Source organism: Protopterus annectens, chromosome 4.part0 (genome assembly GCF_019279795.1).
Source record: "Protopterus annectens isolate FY-2018-M chromosome 4.part0, PAN1.0, whole genome shotgun sequence".
Lineage (NCBI taxonomy): Eukaryota > Metazoa > Chordata > Ceratodontiformes > Protopteridae > Protopterus > Protopterus annectens.
In genome coordinates this window covers 1211778004-1211798312 of record NC_056733.1, presented here as the reverse complement: position 1 = coordinate 1211798312, position 20309 = coordinate 1211778004, and the positions used below count along the sequence as shown (strand labels likewise).

At 41.4% G+C, this 20309-nt stretch overlaps 1 protein-coding gene across 2 annotated transcripts in view; it reads right to left on the bottom strand.

Annotated features, from left to right (window-relative positions):
• The window catches only part of LOC122799823 (dihydropyrimidinase-related protein 3), a 1038656-nt gene that overhangs the window by 415489 nt on the left and 602858 nt on the right, over positions 1–20309 (bottom strand). For both annotated transcript variants that reach the window (XM_044069139.1, XM_044069140.1), the window contains exon 4: positions 8339–8503. In XM_044069139.1, the coding sequence (XP_043925074.1) occupies positions 8339–8503 (165 nt within the window). The remainder of the gene's footprint in view (positions 1–8338; positions 8504–20309) is intronic.

Genomic DNA, 20309 nt, shown 5'->3' with positions numbered 1-20309 from the left:
CCTGCTGTGGTGGAAAAGGCTGTTTTCTTAACCTTTTCTTTTTTTGTGACTGGAAGAAGGACCAACCATGGGACCAACAGTTTGTTCCATTGTCAAGCCGAAAATGGTTCCTCTTTCCCATGGAAAATAAGCAACAAATGTTAGTAAAAATAAAAAAGTATTTAATAGTCACTTTTCCCCCAAACAAACACAAAAAGAACTTTAAAACACTATGCCAGCCCCACAAAGTAAAATAAACACAGTTGCTTCACAGAAAAATGGGTTTCAGTTACCTTAACAACTTTTAAACTGACAGGAAAAAAAAGAGAAACTTCTGTTTAAAAGTACTGCACAATCTCCTGATAGTCCATTAAAACACAAACTCCTAGCTTTAAAATAACTTTCCTGAACAAGAAAGTGTTCATCATTCTCTTTAGGCTTTTCCCGTTAGGGGTCGCCACAGCGGATCATCTCTTTCCATTTCTTCCTATCCTCTGCATCTTGCTCTGTCAAACCAACCGCCTGCATGTCCTCTCTCACCACATCCATAAACCTTATCTTAGGCCTTCCTCTATTCCTCTTACCTGGCAGCTCCATCCTTAGCATCTTTTTCCCAATATACCCATCATCCCTCCTCAGCACATGTCCAAACCAACGCAATCTCGTTTCTCTTGCTTTGTCTTCAAACTGTCCAACATGAGCTGACCCTCTAATATACTGATTCCTAATCCTATCCATCCTAGTCACACCGAGTGCAAATCTTAACATCTTTAACTCTGCCACATCCAGCTCTGACTCCTGCCTTTTTGTCAATGCCACTGTCTCCAACCCATATAACATAGCTGGTCTCACTACCCTCTTGTAGACCTTCCCTTTCACTCTTACTGGTACCCGTCTGTCACAAATCACTCCTGACACTGTTCTCCACCCACTCCATCCTGCCTGTACTCTCCTCTTCACCTCTCTTCCACACTCACCATTACTCTGAACTGTTGATCCCAAGTACTTAAACTCGTCCACCTTTACCAACTCTACTCCCTGCAGCCTCACCATTCCTCTTCCCTCCCTCTCATTTACACACATATATTCTGTCTTAGCCCTGCTGACCTTCATTCCTCTGCTCTCTAGAGCATATCTCCACCTCTCCAGAGTCAACAAGAAAGTGTTATCAAACAGTTTTTTTAAAAAGGAAGGTTTTTCCCAAAGGGAGCTTATCTGCCCAGCAAAGGAAGAGCAGAAGTGACTGTTAATTCTTGAAAACCTCAGAGGAGCATACTCTTCAGCAGCAGTAAAGCTTTAAAGGGTTTGGTGCCCAAACTTAGCTTTCGGTCAGCTCCACTTGAGCTGCCTGAACGTTTGAGCACATGGAAGTTGCTAAGAAGCTTTGGAAGCTGTCTGGCTGTTATATATTTGGCAGGACCCACATAGCTAATGCTACTGCAGCAGTAATCAATGAAGAACACTGTTCCTCAATATGGTAGAACCAAAGGCTGATTTGGATAGAGACTGAATGTCCAGCTTCTAGTGAGTAATAAAGGTGCGAGTGGAAGCCGTTGTGGCTGCTGCACAGATGTCCAAAGAAATGATTCCAAAGTAGGCTGTGGAAGTAGCCACTGCTCTGGTGGAATGGTCCTTAGGACTTAAGGGTAAGGAGATACTTCTAGAGGAGTACACAAATAATACACAATTGGAGAGCCATCTGGACAAGGTAATTTTAGAAACAGCTTGACCAAATCTTTCCTTAGAAAAATACATAAAAAGTTGATTGGATTTCTCAGACTGTTTTGTTCAAATAAAACAAATAAAACCTTAATTAATGATGAACACCAAAGGCAATGAAGTATAGCTTCTCCTTTGTTACTGAAGTTAGGAAAAAGAAGGGGCAACTCAATGAACTGGTTTAAGGAAGACTCAGACACCACTTTAGAAATAAAACAAGGGTTAATCCTCAATGAGATTTTGTCTTTGTGGAAAAAAATGGTTAAGGGGCACAGAAGGATGAGGCCTGTAACTCAGAAACTTTCCTGGCTGAGGTAACAGCTATATGGAAGACAGTCTTCCAGGAAAAGAACTTAAGGTCTACTGAAGCTGCCAGTTCAAAAGGGGGTTTTGTTGAGGACTGAGGAAAAAAAGGAAGATCCCAAGGAGAGGATGGATCTCTTACCGAAGGTCTATGTAAGAAGGTTCCCCTTAGAAAGGTCTTAGACAACTTCAAGAATGCAATGGGGCTGTGATTCTGCTTCACATGAAAGCTGGAAATAGGTGTCAATTGACTTTTAACAGTGGAGAACTGAGACCTGATTGGAAGAACCCAGACAGGAAAATTAAAACATTACGGACTGGAGCAATGAAAGGATCCATACCCCTGGAAGAAGCACAGGTAGAAAAACAATTCCTTTTCCTTGCATAAACTTTCCTAGTATATGGCTTCTGAGACAAATGTAGTACTTGTTTAGACAGCCTGGGATCTCTGGCCATCACTGGAACTGCAGTAACCAAGCAATCAGTTTGAGAAATTCCAGGTTTGGGTGAGGCTGACTTGAGGCATGACAGATAAGATCTGGAAGTTTGTCCAGGACTCGGGGTGGACAAATACGGTGAGGAAATCTCTGAGCCAGCAGGGGGCGATGAGGATTACTGACGCTCTCCATTTGGCTGCTTTTTGTAGGAATTCGATTATCAGGGAGTTGGAGGATAAGCACATAAGAGACCTTGGGGGTAAGCACACATGTTCATTCTTAGTCACACTAGTCAGTTTCATCTACAGCACCTCAATTTTGTCATTCATCTTTTTAAAATGAATCCTGCTCCCTAGTCTGACACTTTTTGTACAACTCATGATCAATTCATTAAAATCTTTTTTACATTCAACCCAGTTCCCAGTTGTTACTTCCGTTAACTAACCTACTTGACTGAGCTTCCTTTTCCCACTTAGCAAACTGCACATTTGACATTAAATAAGCTGAAAATGTCCAATGCTTTATACAATCCTACCTATCTCCAACTTATTATCTAACTTGCAAAGGGGCATGGACTGAGTACATAGTTGCAGCCATTTCAAAGTCCTTTACATGATCTGCATACTATAGGTTCATAAGTGAATACTAGGTCAATGACAACTGGGGCCTTTATAACCCTAGCCATGCAACACAAATGCATCCCATAGGTTAATGTGCTCTAGATGTTATTTTAAGTGGTGTATGCTATTTAGGGTATGTTTTAACAGCTACCTCTGTCCATCAGAGACAAAGGTGTCATACCACGGCTGAATTTCACATTTCCCATCCACTTGCCTATCTTGTATTTGAATACAATTAGAGAAGGGCCCTGTTCAACATGGATGGGAAGTCTATTCCAGAGATTGGGATTCTCTGAGATACATACCTTTACCTCCAACATGTCCTATTTAAGTTACAAGCAAAGTTTAAATCCTTAGTTCTAACAGTTATGGTGCTGTTTCTTTTGAGGATGTTGTTGTTGTGTCTTTCGGCTTTTCCCGGTTAGGGGTCGCCACAGCGGAACTCTGGTCCGCTAATGAATGGCAGTAGATTTTTATGTACCGAGTTGCCGGCCATGACGCACAACCTTCAACGAAGGTACGCCCATTCATGCATGTCTCCACACAGAAGACGCTCTAGCTGAGAATCGAACAGGACAACGTCTTACTGTGAGGCGACAACGCTTCCAAAGCTCCACCACCGCAGTATATAATATGCAGTGTATATAAACATTTTCTCTCTCTCTCTCAGTATATATATATATATATATATATATATATATATATATATATATATATATATATATATATATATATATATATATATATATATATATATCTATATATAAGTTCGACTGCTGAGTCCTACACTAAGGCACTGTACAAGCACTTCCACTGATGCATGAATCATGCCATCCCAAATAGAACCAAGATGCTCTCCTCCAAAAAAAGGAAGCCAATCAGGTGGCCCCCTGCCATAAACAAACTTTACAACAAAAGGAAGAAACTGATGCAGAAAAGAGGAAAATCCCAGGATGCAAAAAACTCCCTTACCAGCCTCAGTAAGAAGCTGAGATGCCTCATAAAATCCTTCAAAGGTAGTTACAAAAATAAAATTGCCAAAGATTCCAAAGACAACCACAAGGCATTCTATATCTATGTCAAGAATCTAAATGGCAATGCTCAGATCTGCTTTGAGCTACAACAGAATGTCATTAAATATACTGATCCCAAGGATATTGCCAATATCCTGGCAGATCGATTCAGTGCCAACTTCACCCCCCTCTCACCCCCTAAATGGCCCATCTCAATACCAGAAGATTGCCAAATTCCAGTAATAACGGCCACACAGGTAAAAAAAACACTCTCCAAAGCTAAGAATACAGCATCCATGGGACCAGATGACATCCCAGGCTGTGTACTACATGAACTACAAAATGAACTGGCACCTCACCTAAGTGTCATATTTAATCATACCCTCACCTCAGGCTTCATGCCCACTGAGTGGCGCACAGCTACAGTTATCCCACTCCACAAGGGGGGATCCACCTTGGATCCCGGGAACTAACGCCCCATCAGTCTGACGAGCCTGATCTGCAAGACCATGGAACATATTATCATGGAACTTATAAACAAAGACATTGGCAACTTTAAAACACTGGAACCCACCCAGTTTGGGTTCGTGAAGGGCCGATCTTGTCTCCTGAACCTGACTGACTTCTTCCAATCAGTCTCCAGAGCCATGGACAAGGGTAAGGCAGTCCACACAGCCTATCTGGACCTCGCCAAGGCCTTTGACACCCTCCCCCACTCTGGAATCATAGATAAACTTACTAAGCTGGGCATTAATCCCTACATCACTCGATGGGTTGCAACCTGGCTTACTGACAGAACCCACACTGTAAAAGTAGCTGACTCCAAATCCAGCTCCAGACAAGTAACAAGTGGAGTACCTCAGGGATCAGTCCTGGGACCACTCTTGTTTGGCATCTACTTCTCTGAAGTACAGGCCAACACTAAGGGACTCTGGTTAACAAAGTTCGCAGATGACTGCAAACTGGGAGCCATTACTGAATCCCCAGATGATGTCGATACTCTACAAAAGAGCCTTACAGAAACAGATGCTTGGTGCCAGAGCCATGGGCTCAAGCTCAATGCCAAGGAATGTGTAGTTACCCCCTTTGGGAAAAAACATGTACCTGTGAATTACCACATAGGTGGCAGCACACTAAACACCGAAAGTGTGATAAGAGACTTAGGGACACAGGTGGACAGTGGTCTCACCTTCAATAACCACATCGCCACAACAGTCAGGAAATCCTTCAATGTGGCACACCTCATCACTAAGGGCTTTTCATCCAGAAAAAAGGAAGTCATTGTCCCACTGTACTCATCCCTCATTAGACCCATTATAGAATACAACACCCCATTTGGTATGTACCTCTCAAGACATCTGCAACAACTGGAAAGGCCGCAGAATACCTCACTAAAAAAAGCACAGGCCTAAAGCAGATGCCCTATGCTGACTGCCTTAAAAAACTCCACCTATACTCTGTTGCATATTGTCTACTCCGAGGCGATCTCTGCTTAACATACAAGGCCATGTCAAACCCAGAGCTGATGGACATGCTACACTTAAAGAAATCCCAATCCTTCAGAGCCACACGCTCCAGGGATCTAAACCTTGTCATCACAATAAACAAAACATGCTGGAGGGATAGGTTCCTGACCCAGAGACTCCCCAGACTCTGGAATAAACTGCCCATACATGTCAAGCAGAGCATCTCTTTGGCCCTCTTCAAAAGGAACCTTGATGATTGGATGGGAGAAAGGAAATTCACCCCAGGGATCACGTCAGTCACCCTGCTAGACAGGGGGTCCAGGGAAGTAAATAGTGTGGGAAGAAATAGCCAGGGAATTGTTATGGCTATGCTTATATAGGCCCTAAGGCCGATAGCCTAGTACCAACCTATGAACCTATGAACCTATATATATATATATATATATATATATATATATATATATATATATATATATATATATATATATATATACACACACACACACACACACACACACACACACACACACACACACACACACATGCATACCTATAGATAGCTATAGATTTATATGGGTCTATATTACTTTGTCGAATCACTAAACAGCGAATGCGTATTCGTCAAACCTTTTTTTTTATCAAAGTAGTAATCATTGAATGCTGTTTTAATTGAAATTTTAAATAGGAAAAACCAACGGTAGGCCAACCAAGTGACCATGAAAAAAATCATAAAATTTAAAACATACCCAAGTGGGGGGTGTACCCCCCATCCCCTAACTAAACATACCAACTCCGAGATCGCACTACAGCAGGGAAAAGGGCAAGTTCCTGACCCTGGCCAACCATTGGTTTGTCCTAGGAAAAATTTGCTGTTCAATTATTAGAGACCTGATTAAAAAAAAGGTTTGACGAACAGGTATTCCCTTACAAGTGATTTGACAAAGTGATATTGACCCTATATATATATATATATATATATATATATATATACGCAACATAATATACTAGCTAACAGCCAACATGAATTTAGACCATTTCACAGTGCAACTACTGCCTTCTTGTCCTTCACTGACTCCATTAACAGAAACCGTAATGACAATGTTCTCTCTTCAGCACTCTTTATTGATCTTTCAAAAGCTTTTGATATGGTAAACCATACTCTCCTTATTAATATTCTTAAATCTCTTTCACTTAGCAATGAAACTTTACAATGATTTACTTCCTACCTTAGTAATAGGCAACAAGCAGTGCTCTGGGAGAATAACCTTTCTTCCAACCTACCTGTAATCCTAGCGGTCCCGCAAAGTTCCATTCTAGGACCTCTTCTATTCTCAATATTTATCAATGATCTATACCTAGCTATTCCTCAAGCCACCTGCATACAATATGCAGATAATTCAACACTCATATGTTCAGCCAACTCTGCATCAGAACTGCAATCCCTAACTCAGAAAGTATTTAACACAGTAGAGACCTGGTTCTTAAAATGTTGCCTCCTCCTGAATCCCCAAAAAACAAAGCTCCTCCTCTTTACACCTACTCGCAAGTCCTCCCCCATTGATTTCTCAGTCATATCTAACAATGGCACCCTCATATCCCCTGACTCTACCACCAAACTCCTAGGTATTACAATTGACAATCTCAACTTTGACACCCATATTAATAACACTGTAAAAACAGTCAACAGAAAAATGGGGTCCCTATACAGGATTAAGCCCTTCCTTACCCCAGATGCTAGATCTACCACTGCCCACTCCCATCTTATCTCTATACTTCTCTATGCTTCCCCCATATATACAAACCTGTCGAAAAATAATCTTCTCAAATTGGCCAACTCGTATAATCACATCGCCAGATTTGCCACTGGTAATCCATTCCAAACCCATCACTGTCTGAATCTAAAGCAGCTAGGCTGGCTTGAACTACAAAACCTCCTACAACTTTCACAACTTACCATAGCCTATACGATCCTAAATCACCCAAACAACACCCCTAAACTTTCAAACCTCATAATCCCCTATAAAAATCTTAATTCATTACGATCTTCTAATAAAATACTAGTCAGCATAAGTAAATCCAATAACCTGGCAGGGTATTTGCTACTCTCTAACACAGCTTGTAAAAACTGGAACCTACTACCTGAGGATCTTACTTCACTTCTTTTCTAGTCGCTCTTTAAACAAACACTCAAAGATCACCTAAAAATACACTGGTTATGCCCTTGCAGCAACCCTATCTAATCCTTTCTCCCTTACTTTGTATAATCTCTTAAATTCTACTTTGTTTATTTGCTTATTTGCTGCTTACTACCAGTTAAAGCAGGAACTGGAACCAATGGATACTTTGGCTTTAATCCCTCTTGGTGCATCAAGTATGATTTATGTTCCTTACCTTACTTATCATTCTGTATATCACTGTATATAGTTTTTGTCTCAACTTTATGTATTCTGATACTTTTATTATGTATACCCTTATTTGTAGAATCTTGATTATATATGTATATGTATATGTCACTGTATTTATGTTATTACTGCTTTTCATCACAGGAGCTTTTCTCCCTGGGCCTCTACTGAAAATGGACATATATATATCCAGCTAGACTAGCCCGGTTAACAAATGTAAAATAAATAAAATTATATATATATATATATATATATATATATATATATATATATATATATATATATATGCATACACACACAATGCAATATGTAAAAATTAGCAAAAAAAATAAAATAAAAATGGAAGCAAACAGATTTTAATACAGGAAGAAATACATTAAGCAGGCTGAATAACAATACCTTTTTCCTTAATGAGTGTTTGCACTTCCTGTTTTACACGGTCATTCCACTGAGTGATATCAACATGCAGTGAGTAATCACAGCAGACACCGGCATCTCCCCACTCTCGCCATTGTTCATATGAATTAATCAGGCTGCATCCAGGCTCAGGAATGACATGGTCCACTGCAAGACAGAGACAGAAAGAAGAAAAGAAACGCATCTGAAAAATGTTTACATAAAAGAAATACAACTGTAGCAATTTAAAACATAACTAAACAGTTCAGACTATGACATACATTATTAGTAAAATATAACTTTCTCAGTACAGTTATTATAATAATAAAAAATCTTCAAAGATCTATTACTCTACAATACTGTAACTGCATTCCCTGATAAAATATTAATGTTGATTAGGAGGACATATGAGGGATTGGTGGCGAAAAATTAAAGTGTGTGTGTGTGTGTGTGTGGGGGGTCCTCTCTGATAAGTTCTGTTTGAGCAGAGTTGCCAGGCAGGAGTGTCATCTTTCCTCTTTGTTATTTGCATTACATTTAGAACCACTAGCAAAGAAAATAAGGAACTCAGAAATTCAAGAATATGACTCGTATGGTAATCAAGAAATGTTGGCTTTATTTGCAGATGATATTATTTTGAACCTGGTGAAACCATACAATGACATATCAGAGTTGTGGAACATTATCAGAGAGTTTCAAGTCTTTTCTAGATGAAAAATTAAGATAAAACTAAAGCAATAGCTGTAAACTCTGTACCCCCACACAAATTGGTTCAGCAATGCTTACATTTATGGGGACATGATAAAAAGAAGTACTTAGGAGTATGGATTAAAACAAATTCTGTTATGGCAGCTAAAGATATGTGGGGAGAGACTAAAAAGATAATCAACTGAGAAACTGAAAGCTCTGTTTTATGAATATGGAGAGCAGGATACAAGCAGTGAAAATGTTTTTAATCCCTTTAGTTTTGTACATGTCATGTATATTTTTATCAACAAGAGGAGAAGTCACGGATAGAAATTAATAAAGAGTTGAAGAACTTTATGGGGGTGGATGCAAGAGTCAAGTGAGATAAGTTTATCCTTCCAATAAAACAAGGTGGTTTGGGATTACCTGATTTGAAGGTGTATTTCAGAGCTACACAGTTAAGGCTCCTCTACATAGCATACGAAGAAGCCTATAATTCAGAGTGGAAAGAGATGATGAAATGGGGAGAAGCTCAAGAAATAAGGAGAGACTGGGATTTTGGATGCAGATCCTTAAAGAGAATAACAATAACCATACAGAATATTACAATAATAAAAGGAGCAGAAAGTATTCTATGAACTAAGCCAACACGGGAATGGAGAAAAGAGATTTTGCCATTAGGGATGACTGCATCTAAGGGTACAGGGAATAGATAAGAGGTGTCTAGAATTTACTGTAGACAACTGGCAAAGCAACCAAGGTATTGGGAGCAAATAATTAGAGAGGAAAAGGTAAAAGAATGGGAAAAAGCCATTAATTAATTTGGACTGCAGGTCAGAGATTGCCTTCTCTATTGAGAAAGTACAGTTGTGTACACTTACCATAAATGTAGATGTTCGAGTGTATTCACTGTTGCAGTCCTTACAAAATGAGTTATCCGGCTCCCAGTAGCCCTCAGTCGGCCAGAATACCAAAGTCCTTGGTATATGACGTCAGTTGCCTTCAGTTTTAAGCATGACGTCAGAACATCAGGTACAAAGGAAGGCAGCCAACGTCATTTCCTCAGTTTTTCTTACTTTAACTCTCAGGAGCCCCCAAAAGATTACACCAGGAAAAGGAAAAAAACAGTCTGTGCCCTAGGAAAAAAGGGGGATGGAGGGGGCCGGGACTGCAACAGTGAATACACTCGAACATCTACATTTATGGTAAGCGTACACAACTGTACTATGTTCAACGTATTTCACTGTTGCAGTCCTTACAAAATGGGTTGATTCCCAAAGCCCAGGAAAAAAACAAAAGGGGGGAAGAACACCCAATGTTTAAGGGTTGGTAAGAATGCCCTGCAACACTGCAGTGGCAAAACCAGCCCTGGACTTAGAAAACAAGGGTAAATTGTAATGTTTAGTGAAAGTGTGGGCAGACGTCCAGGTAGCTGCTTCCAGAATGCCCTTAGCAGGTACACCTCTTAAAAAAGCTGCTGAGGTAGAGGCTGCCCTAGTAGAATGGGTCCTAATACTCAGAGGTGGAACCTTGCCATGCTGTAGTAACATAAGTGAATACAATGAGCAATCCACTTAGAAATGGTCTGTTTAGAAATAGCTTTGCCCTGAGCTCCAGGAGCAAAACTGACCAACAACTGATCCGACTTTCGAAAAGTTTTAATCCTGTCCAGGTAAAATCTAAGCTGTCTATGCACATCCAGGGAATGCAGTAACCTTTCCCCTTTATTCTGAGGATTAGGAAAGAAGGAAGGCAGGTGGATAGACTGGTTAAGAGTCAGGCTAGAAAAAACTTTAGGCATAAAGGAGGAATTCGTTTGAAAAGCATCCCGATCCACATGGAAGATGATAAAAGGCTCTACTGCCATTAAGGCCTGCAGCTCAGAAACTCTTCTAGCTGAAGTAATAGCCAAGAGAAAGGCAGTTTTCCAGGAGAGAAACTTCAAATCTGCTGAGGCAGCTGGTTCAAAAGGAGGCAGAGTAAGTTTCTCAAGTACACAATTAAGATCCCAAGCAGGAGTAGATGCCCTTCTGGGAGGCTTTAAAATGACAGCTCCCCTGAGGAACTGCTTCATCAAGGGATGAGAAAAAATGTGTTGCTCAAAGGAACAATGAGCAGAAATAGCTGAAGCATGAATCTTGATAGAAGAAAAGGAAAGTCCGCCATTAAGCAAGCCTGCCACATAGTCAAGAATAAGAGGAAAAGTAGGTTGAGAAGGGTCTTCCCCTCTAGTCTGCATCCAAATGGAGAATCTTCTCCACTTATCTGCATAGGATTTACTAGTGCTAGGCCTCCTGGCCTCACGAAGAACCTCAACCACCTGTTGGGAAAGGTTTATATTATGAGCCAGGCTGCCAAATGCAGAGTCTGAAGATGAGGATGCAGAATCCCCCCCCCCCTCCTGAACCAAGAGATCTGGTATCAGGGGAAGATGCCAAGGCTGAGATTGGGAGAGACTGCGAAGTAGTGGATACCACTGTTGTCTGGGCCAGTCTGGAGCTATGATAATGGTCCTTGGTTTTTCGCCCCTTATCTTTAACAGCACTCTGGGAAGAAGAGGCAGATGAGGGAAGGCATAGATTGAGAGCTGTGTCCAGGGGAAGGACAGAGCATCCACTTTCCAAGCTTTGTTGTGATGATCCCTGGTGCAAAAGGTTGGAAGAAGGTGGTTGGTCGGAGATGAGAAGAGATTGACCTGGGGAGTGCCCCAATGCCAAATGATGCGATGGAAGATGATCTTGTTTAGTTGCCACTTGCGAGGATCCAGAACCTGCCTGCTCAACCAGTCTGCCAAGGTGTTGAGCCTTCCTGGAAGAAACTGAGCTATCAGATGAATGTCCATGGAAGCTGCTATGGACCACAGTATAATGCTTTGTCTGCACAGGGGGTAAGAGTGATTCCCTCCCTGCTTGTTGATGTACCACATGATTGTGGTGTTGTCTGAATTTGGGAATCACCAGAAGTGTTTAAAATGGACAAATCCAGAATAGGGCACCAGGTGCCCCCTTTTTTGTGAACCAGGAAAAGTTTTGAGTAGAAACCCTGGCCTGTTTGTAGTGCAGGAACTGGCTCTATTGCTCCCAGGTTTAGCAAAAAAGAAACTTGTTTTTATGCTTCTGCCCTTTGATGTGGGGGGGGGGGTATCTGGATATTCTTGGTGGACAGGGAAGGTGTGAAAGGAGAACTTGTAGCCTTGGAATACTATTTGGAGTACCCACTTGTCGTCTGTGATGGTGGACCAGACATCTTCAAAAATGCCTAACCTTCCCTCCAAATTAACCCTGGGCCCGCAGAGGCAGGCAGGGGAAGGCCGGAGTCATTGGGAATGCTTGCTTTGAGAAGTTTTATTAGGGATCCCCAATTTAGAACATGAAGCCTGCCAGTGCTTAGCCTTTTGAGGGGTGGAAATCTGTCCCCTAGAAGACCTGTAACACCTAAGCCTAGTGCGACCCTGTTTACTAAGATCAGGAAAAGTCCAGTTTTTAGAAGGGTAATGTCTACTAAAACAAGGAGGCTGAACTTGCAGAAAGTCCTTAACAGTTTGCATATATTTGGCCTTATCCTCCAACTTTTTCAAAACCTCTTCTGCTTTGCTACCAAAAAGATTGTCCTTGTCCAAAGGCACATCCAGTAATTTAGATTTGACAGGTTCAGAAAGGGGCTGTTCCCTGAGTCAAGCATGTCTTCTAATAACAGAACCAGTGGCTGCTGCCCTGCAAGAGGCCTTCAAAGTGTCAAAACCACAACGTAGAGAATGTTTAGTGACAAGAGTGGCAGAATTCAATAAATCTTGCATGTCCTTACTCTCCATCAGGGAAGGAACACTAACAATTTTAGCCGTAATGACCTCCAAAGTATGCTGCTGATATTTATGCATATGAAAAAGACAATTAACTGACCTAATCGCAAGGGTGGAGGAAGTACAGACCTTTTTACCCCATCTATCCAAGGCCCTAGATTCCCTGTCAGAGGGAACACAGAAGGAATAGACTGTTCTGCATCAGAATCTTCAAAAGGGGAGTATGAATGCTCCTCCACATCAGAATGTTCTGAAATAATGGAGCCCTGGTCAGAAGAGGGAGAATCTTCCTCCACTCTGGGTCTCTTGTCCGGAGGGGGCTGGGAACCCCTGATAAGAGTAATTAAATCCTCAGCCATTTTGAGCATCTGCTTTTTAGGCATGGGGCCTGGAGATGGGCCCTGTGCAACAGGCCTCTTGGGATGCATGGCTGATTTAGACTTAGTAAAGGCCTTTATGGAAAAGGAAGAAAAAGGTCTGAAGACACCATGGGTGGAAGTGGACCTGTCCACATTAAGAGGCTCAACACTCACAGTGGCTTCGGTAGCTGTAGTCAAGGTGTGGGCCGAGGAACCTGCAGTCTCAGTTACAGATGACACCGCCAGAGAAGGGTCGTCGGTAGTCAGGGGCTGCGTAGGCGCCTCGCTGAGAACCGGACCACGTGTAGCCGGTTTTGGCGTGGTGTCAGTGGAGACCGCGGACCTCGCGTGTCGGTCTTTGTCCTTGCGTTTTTTGGACAAAACAGTAGTCAGAGTCTCCGATGACATCTTATAATTAAAAGTTTTACCGAAAAAGTGCTGGGCGAACTCCGCCCGACGCTTAATAGTGCGTTTATTGAAAGTAGCACAAAAGCGACAGCCCGAGACGTCATGGTCTGGGCCTAAGCAAGGTATACAGAGGGAATGGAAATCCTTATGCGGTATTTGCTTCCCACAAGAAATACAATTGTTAACTTTGTCTGACATCGGTCTGAGGCAAGAAAAGTTTCCCCAACGGGGTACTTAGCTTTAAAGAAGACTTCGGTTTCCAAATTTTCGTAATTTCAGGAGCTGGCCGACCGGCACTTGCGAACTGCTTCTGCTTCGGGCACCGCGCGGCAAAAAAGACTGAAGAAAATGGCGTTGGCTGTGTCTTATATACCCCTGTCGCACTGATGTCAGGAAAGAAAGCGACAACAACCGACGCCGGACCAAGACTTTGGAATTCGGCCGACCGAGGACCCGCCTGACGGCAGGAGAACCCATCTGTGATGACTGCAGCTGTATGCACGATGAACATCAGGAGTTAGCAACTGTGGCTTTAACACCTTTAGGGCCCTGAGAAATAATCTCAGGATCAGCAGTAGGATTCTTAAAAAGGAACTGATGAGAATCAGGAACTCTATAATACCTGTCAGGTTTTCTGGGAGCAGGAGGAACAGAATTAGGAGTCAAAGAATTCTCCAGGAAAACATCATCAACAACTTCCAAAACCAGAGGGATAGCCAAAGGCTTATGCTGTGGCTAATCCAAGAATTCCCTAATCCTTTTCTTAGACTGAGGGTAGTCCTGACTTTCCCATTTGAAATGCTCCCTAAGAGTATTCAGAGTATCTGCAAAAGAAAAATCTTCTGGGAGGAGGCAAAAGGGATGGAGTCTTCTGTGTCAGAATCCTCAAAATCAGAAAAAAGTTGAGAGCTTCCCTCTTCATCAACAGAGTTGCTGGAAACCTCAGAGTCTGAGGCAGACAGAACTTCTTGGGACAATTCCCTAGCCCTCTTAGAAGGAGGTGGCTGACAGCCCCTGATAAGGGTCAAGAGATCACTAGCCACTTTAATCATCTGAGACTGAGGCATTTGAGGGAAGGCCGGCGCCTACTTTTGAGTAGATTTGCTGCTGGGAGGCCTGCTAGAAAGCCGGAAGGACTCAGGAGGCCTAGCCACTGCAGTAGTCTGAACCAAGGTCGTCGGTCTGGATCTTTTCTCCCGGCAGAGAAAATAGGCCTCAGAAGCCGGCACCTACTTAGCGGCTCCAGATCCATCAGAGACAGGGACTGGCAGAGGGTCAGAAGCGAAGTGGAAGCCTGCGGTATGGAGGACTCAGAAAAGGTCTCCGTAGAGGCCTGCTGTTGAACATCCGCGGACTGCAGGGGCAATGAAAGAGCCTCACTGACTACCGCTGGGCCGACAACTAACTTAACAGGAATGTTGTTGGCTAATTTGACCCTAAGCCTGTCGCGGTCCTTATTTTTGCGTTTCTTAGGAACATCTGAAGTCGGGAGACCAGAAGACGTCATACCGACAAACTTAGGCCAAACTCCGAAATGCTTAAACAAAATCCTAGCTCTACAGTGTATGGTACGTGGGTTGAAAGAAGCACAGAGATCACAATTAGGGACGTTGTGCTCAAGGCCCAAACAAGTAATACAGTAAGAGTGAAAATCACGGCGCGGAATCTGTTTTCCACAGGCAAGACAGTTATTAACTTTCTCTGACATTCATTAAAGCAAGAAAAAAGAGGGTCCCCGATGGGGTACTTATCTGAGGATGTCTTCAACTTAGCAGTCGGAATACAAAAGGAAGGTACTCGGCTGACCGGCACTCATGCAAAATGCTTCGGCTTCAGGCTCCGCGGCAAGAAAGACTGAGGAAATGGCGTTGGCTGCCTTCCTTTGTACCGGACATCCTGATGTCAGGCTTAAAACTGAAGGCAGCCGATGTCATATACCAAGGACTTTGGTATTCTGGCCGACTGAGGGCTACCGGGAACCAGATAAATCATTTTGTAAGGACTGCAACAGTGAAACATGATGAACATCTGATATCAGAGTACTGGCAAAGAGAAAGGAATATGGGGATCCTAAGTGAAAGACCAGCCCTGGTACAGTTTTTTGTAGAATCTAGAATAGAAGCTGCTGTAAAGGGATAATTAGTATGGCATACAAAATACTGCATGATAACTATAGGAATCAATCAGAGGAGGTTAGAAAGGACTGAGAACAAAGATTGGATAAGCATTTCACAAAGAAACAATGAGAGGGTATATGTCCGGCTCCCAAATATGCAACAAAATCTATAAGATTTAGGATTTTTGCTTGGAAGTGTTTGAATAGGTATTTTTATACGCCAGGCAGACTCCAAAGAATTTTTCCTCAGGGAGTGTAATGAGCTGGCATGCTTTAAATATTCCTCCAGACTACTCTGTTAGAAATACTGGGTGAGCAAACTGGTTTAACTAAGGAAATTATTTTTTTAGCCATGATACAGAATCGGAATTGCCTAGACATAGCAAGGCCTAGCTGAGTTTAATTTTGGTAGCTGCCAAAAAAGCAACTACTAGAAAATGGAAGTCAAAGTCTAAACCAGCTGTACTAGAAGCAGTGAAGACAGTAACAGAGATAAAATAACTAAAAGTGGGATCTTTAAAAAGGTAGGAGCAAATTACACAGAACATAGGAATTGTGGGAACAATGCATGCAAAATAATGTTTTGGAGGAGGAATGAAGTTTAAAGGAAGGCAGGAACTGAATGAGCTACATAACATTTGACTGATAATGACTGTATAGAAGATTATAAGTGATGTATAAAGTTTGCAACTGAAAATATGTCAATATGGGTTGTTTTAATTTATATAAATGTATGATTGCCTGTGTCATAAGTGTTAATTCAATAAAGATGTTTCTTGTTTAAAAACATACAATAAGCTGAAACTTTTAGGGCTATACATCCTATCTACCCATGTCTTCAACCAGTTAAAATTTTCACGAGCAGTAGTCCACTATATTTCAAAGCCTTAGCTGCTTTGAAGCCAATGATCCACACAACATAAGTGTATATAGCACTCGTATATAGTCAACAGTGCCAACAGCTTTCTCCTTTTGCACAAGATCCTTAGCCACAACATGAAATTGTTACTATGACAAGTTATTATCTCAATAATGACACTTTACAATTAAAATGAAAACAACAACTAACTGTGAAACAACTGAGTAACAGTTAAAAACAGTGATATACATATTTTTATGGAGAGAGACAGAAGGTAGCCACTTTTTGAAGAGCTACTGTATAGAAAGCAGTCTTACATGCAAACTGTACTATCTGCTCTATTCTTATCAGATGCAAAAGTGACAATAAACCTATCTACTCTACCTTTTTAAGTGCCTTAGCATCACAGCCCTTGTACCACCTTAGCCCTTACCCATTTTGCATCTGGATCATGCACACTTGAAGGCCTCTTTGGATTAACCCTCCAGCACTTATTCTGGTAGCCCATTCTGTATCCACAATCTTCTCTGTAAAAAAGTACATACAACGATCCAGAGTGCAGTAATTCCCTACAATGTACTGTCTGTGCCCACTCTCTCCCCCTCTGTTCTTATTTAAAATTACCTCTTCATATCTCCCAGACATCAACATTTTCTACCAATACAATGTCTCACATCTCTTATGATGTCAAGTGGACAGATGTCCAGCTTTTCTGGCCACTGGTCATATCCCCTTCCCTTCATCCCATGTATTTTTCTGGTTGTTTTCCTCTGGATTCCTCCCAGCAGCTTCACCCACGAGAACTACATACAGCATTCAAGGTATTATGTGATTGAGGACGTGTAGAGTGGATGTAGTAACACTCTGTTTCTCGAATCAATTCCCATAAAATACACCCTAGTATTCTGTCTGCTATCACTGATGTCACACTCTGCACCTACAGGCCTAGTCCTATGTCATCAACACCCCCTCCAATCATGTTCCTTCTCTGTTGCTATTAGTTCCATTCTTCCCAGCTAGTACTCACAGTGGGAATGTTGTGGTCTGAAGTGCAGCACTTTGCATTTGTTTGTACTGAACTTAAACTAACTAATTTCTGTCCAATTTAAGTCTTTTCAAATCCTTAGCTAAGCTCTTCCGTAATCTCTCCATTGCTGCACCTGCATCATTCTTCTCTATTCCATCAGATATACCTGCACACTGTGGAGCACTAGACCAACAGCAGATGCCTGTGATACTCTCCTAGTCCCTAAGTCTTGACATTAACCCCTCTCACTATAAATGTTTGTGTTCTACCATTCAGCCATGCAACTATCTAGTTCTTTAGTCTCCTGACTCATCCTTGACTATCTCCCTCGGCAGAGTATAATCCATGCTTTTAAAATCCCACACCATCATCCTTGTCTTTTTTATTTTCACTCTTCCTCCTACTCTAAACTCAGACATGATCACTTCTGGCTAGACTGTTTTTATCTGGACATCGAAGACATCGAAGACACCTTCTGAATTGGGTAAGACTACATCCAGAATTCTGTACTTTCTGTTACAGTCTTTCATTAGTCCACAGATTCATAAGCAAACACTAGGCTATCAGTCTGTAGACTACTGCAAGTCTAGCCAATAACCAGAGGTGAGCTGGCTGAGTGTTTCATTGTACAAGACCTTCATCCATCAACACCTACTCCTTTTCTGCCCTGGAGCTCAGAATTTCCCAGTATGCTCCTGACCGATTCAGATCCAGCAAGACTATTACCAACTTCCTCCTACCATGTTCCTTTATTCACTCTTCCAGCCTAATACCTTCCTCTCTTGTTGTGTTTGGAGGATAACCAACTACATCATTCCTCTACCTTAACTGTCTATACCCTAGTCCCATTCAAGATTTGATATTCTTCCTCCTCTCTGACATCACATCTGATGTCCTTCTTTATGCTTACTTCTATTTCACTCCATCTCTCCTTTCCCTGACATTTTTGAACAAAATCAACCCAAGCAACTCCTTGCTCTACCTCCTCTTGTGGAAGACATGTATGAATATGGGCCAGTAGGTTAGTGCTGCCATAGATTGAACTGCCTCCCTCCCACAAAATGGACAAGTCAAAAGTTGCAACTAAAAAAAAAAAAATCAAAAGTGGCAACTTAGTCCCACTCCCCCTGGCTGGCTGCTCCAGTACTCAGAGTCCAAAAATGAAATCCAGCACAAGGGAAAGATGAAAATCTTGAAAATTTATTGTGGCAAGCTCCATAAATAAAATATCCATAGCAAACCGGTTTCAGCTGAAAGTTCAAGCCTTCTTCAGTGCAACAAAATATATTCATTAGAGCAAACCCTAATTCCTGCTTATATACATATATATGCATAGATTAGCCAAAAAGGCTTAATACCTTAATTGGAGTGATTAATCACTGAGTCAAACAATCCAAACCAAAAATTAGCTTAACTCATTCAGGCCTGGTTTAAATAGAGCACCTAGCCTGATTATCCAGGAAGATTCCTTGTTATTTAATATATTATGCCAACCAGCTTTGGATGTCCTGTTCATTTGTATTTTATCTATAATAGTAAAAGTAAATTTAGCAGTTTTATGTATTAAGGTATGTTTGTAAAGGGCGTTTGAAATTCTTTTATTTCTAATTTCACTTAGATGTTCGCTGATACAGTGTCTAAAAGGTCTGGACGTTTGTCCAACATAAAATGAAGAACAGATGCAAGTGGCTAAATAGATAATCCAATCACTGCTGCAATTGCCAAAACATCTTATTTGGTAAAGTTTAGATGTATTACAACTAGTAAATTCCTTGGTTTGAAATATGTGTGAACAAGCCCTACAATGACCACAAGGAACACAACCTAATAATGTATCACCAAATAAAGTTTTCTGTAAAGTGATGGGTGGATTATAATGTTTGTAATGAGTTAAATGTGAATTGATTGTTCTGCCTCTTTGATAAGAAAATAAACATCTAGAGTTAAGTATTCCGTTCAGTTGGTCATGGGCAAGCAAAATGTCCCAGTGATTGTTGATAATGTTTTTGAACCTATAGGTATTGGCCCCAAAGATGGTTACTAGCCTAATGGGTTGTGATTTCTGTGTACTATCATGACTAGTTCTATCCTTATATTCTAAAAGTTGAGATCTATCTATTTGGTCCACCTGGGTTATTGTCCGAGAAATACAATCCTCACGATATCCTCTGGTAAGCAATCTATTGGTTAGATCCTGTTGGCATGCTTGAAGGCTTTGTTCAGAGGAACATATTCGTTTAGTGTGTAGATATTGTGACTTTGGAATGTTGTTGATGATGTGGCGAGGGTGATGACTAGAGGCATGTAATAGGGTATTGTATTCTGGAAATTTCCTATGTACCCGAGTCTCTAAAGTATGATCTTCCTGTCTGGTAATGGTGACATCCAGAAATATAATTTGATGGTACTCAATGTGTAATGTAAACTGAATGCCCCATTTGTTCTCATTAAGATATTGGATAAATTCATGCACATATGACTGGTCCCCCCGCCACACCATCCAACAATCATCCAAATAACGTCTCCAAATATCTAGCTGATCAAGAAAAAGATTATGTCTATCATCATATATTAACTGTTCCTCCAAAAAGCCCATAAACAAGTCAGCATAAATAGGAGCAAAGGATGCTCCCATTGCTGTGCCACGAACCTGCCAGTATGATTTACCATGGAAATAAAAAACATTTTTAGTTAGTAGATGTTCAGTTAAGGATATAAG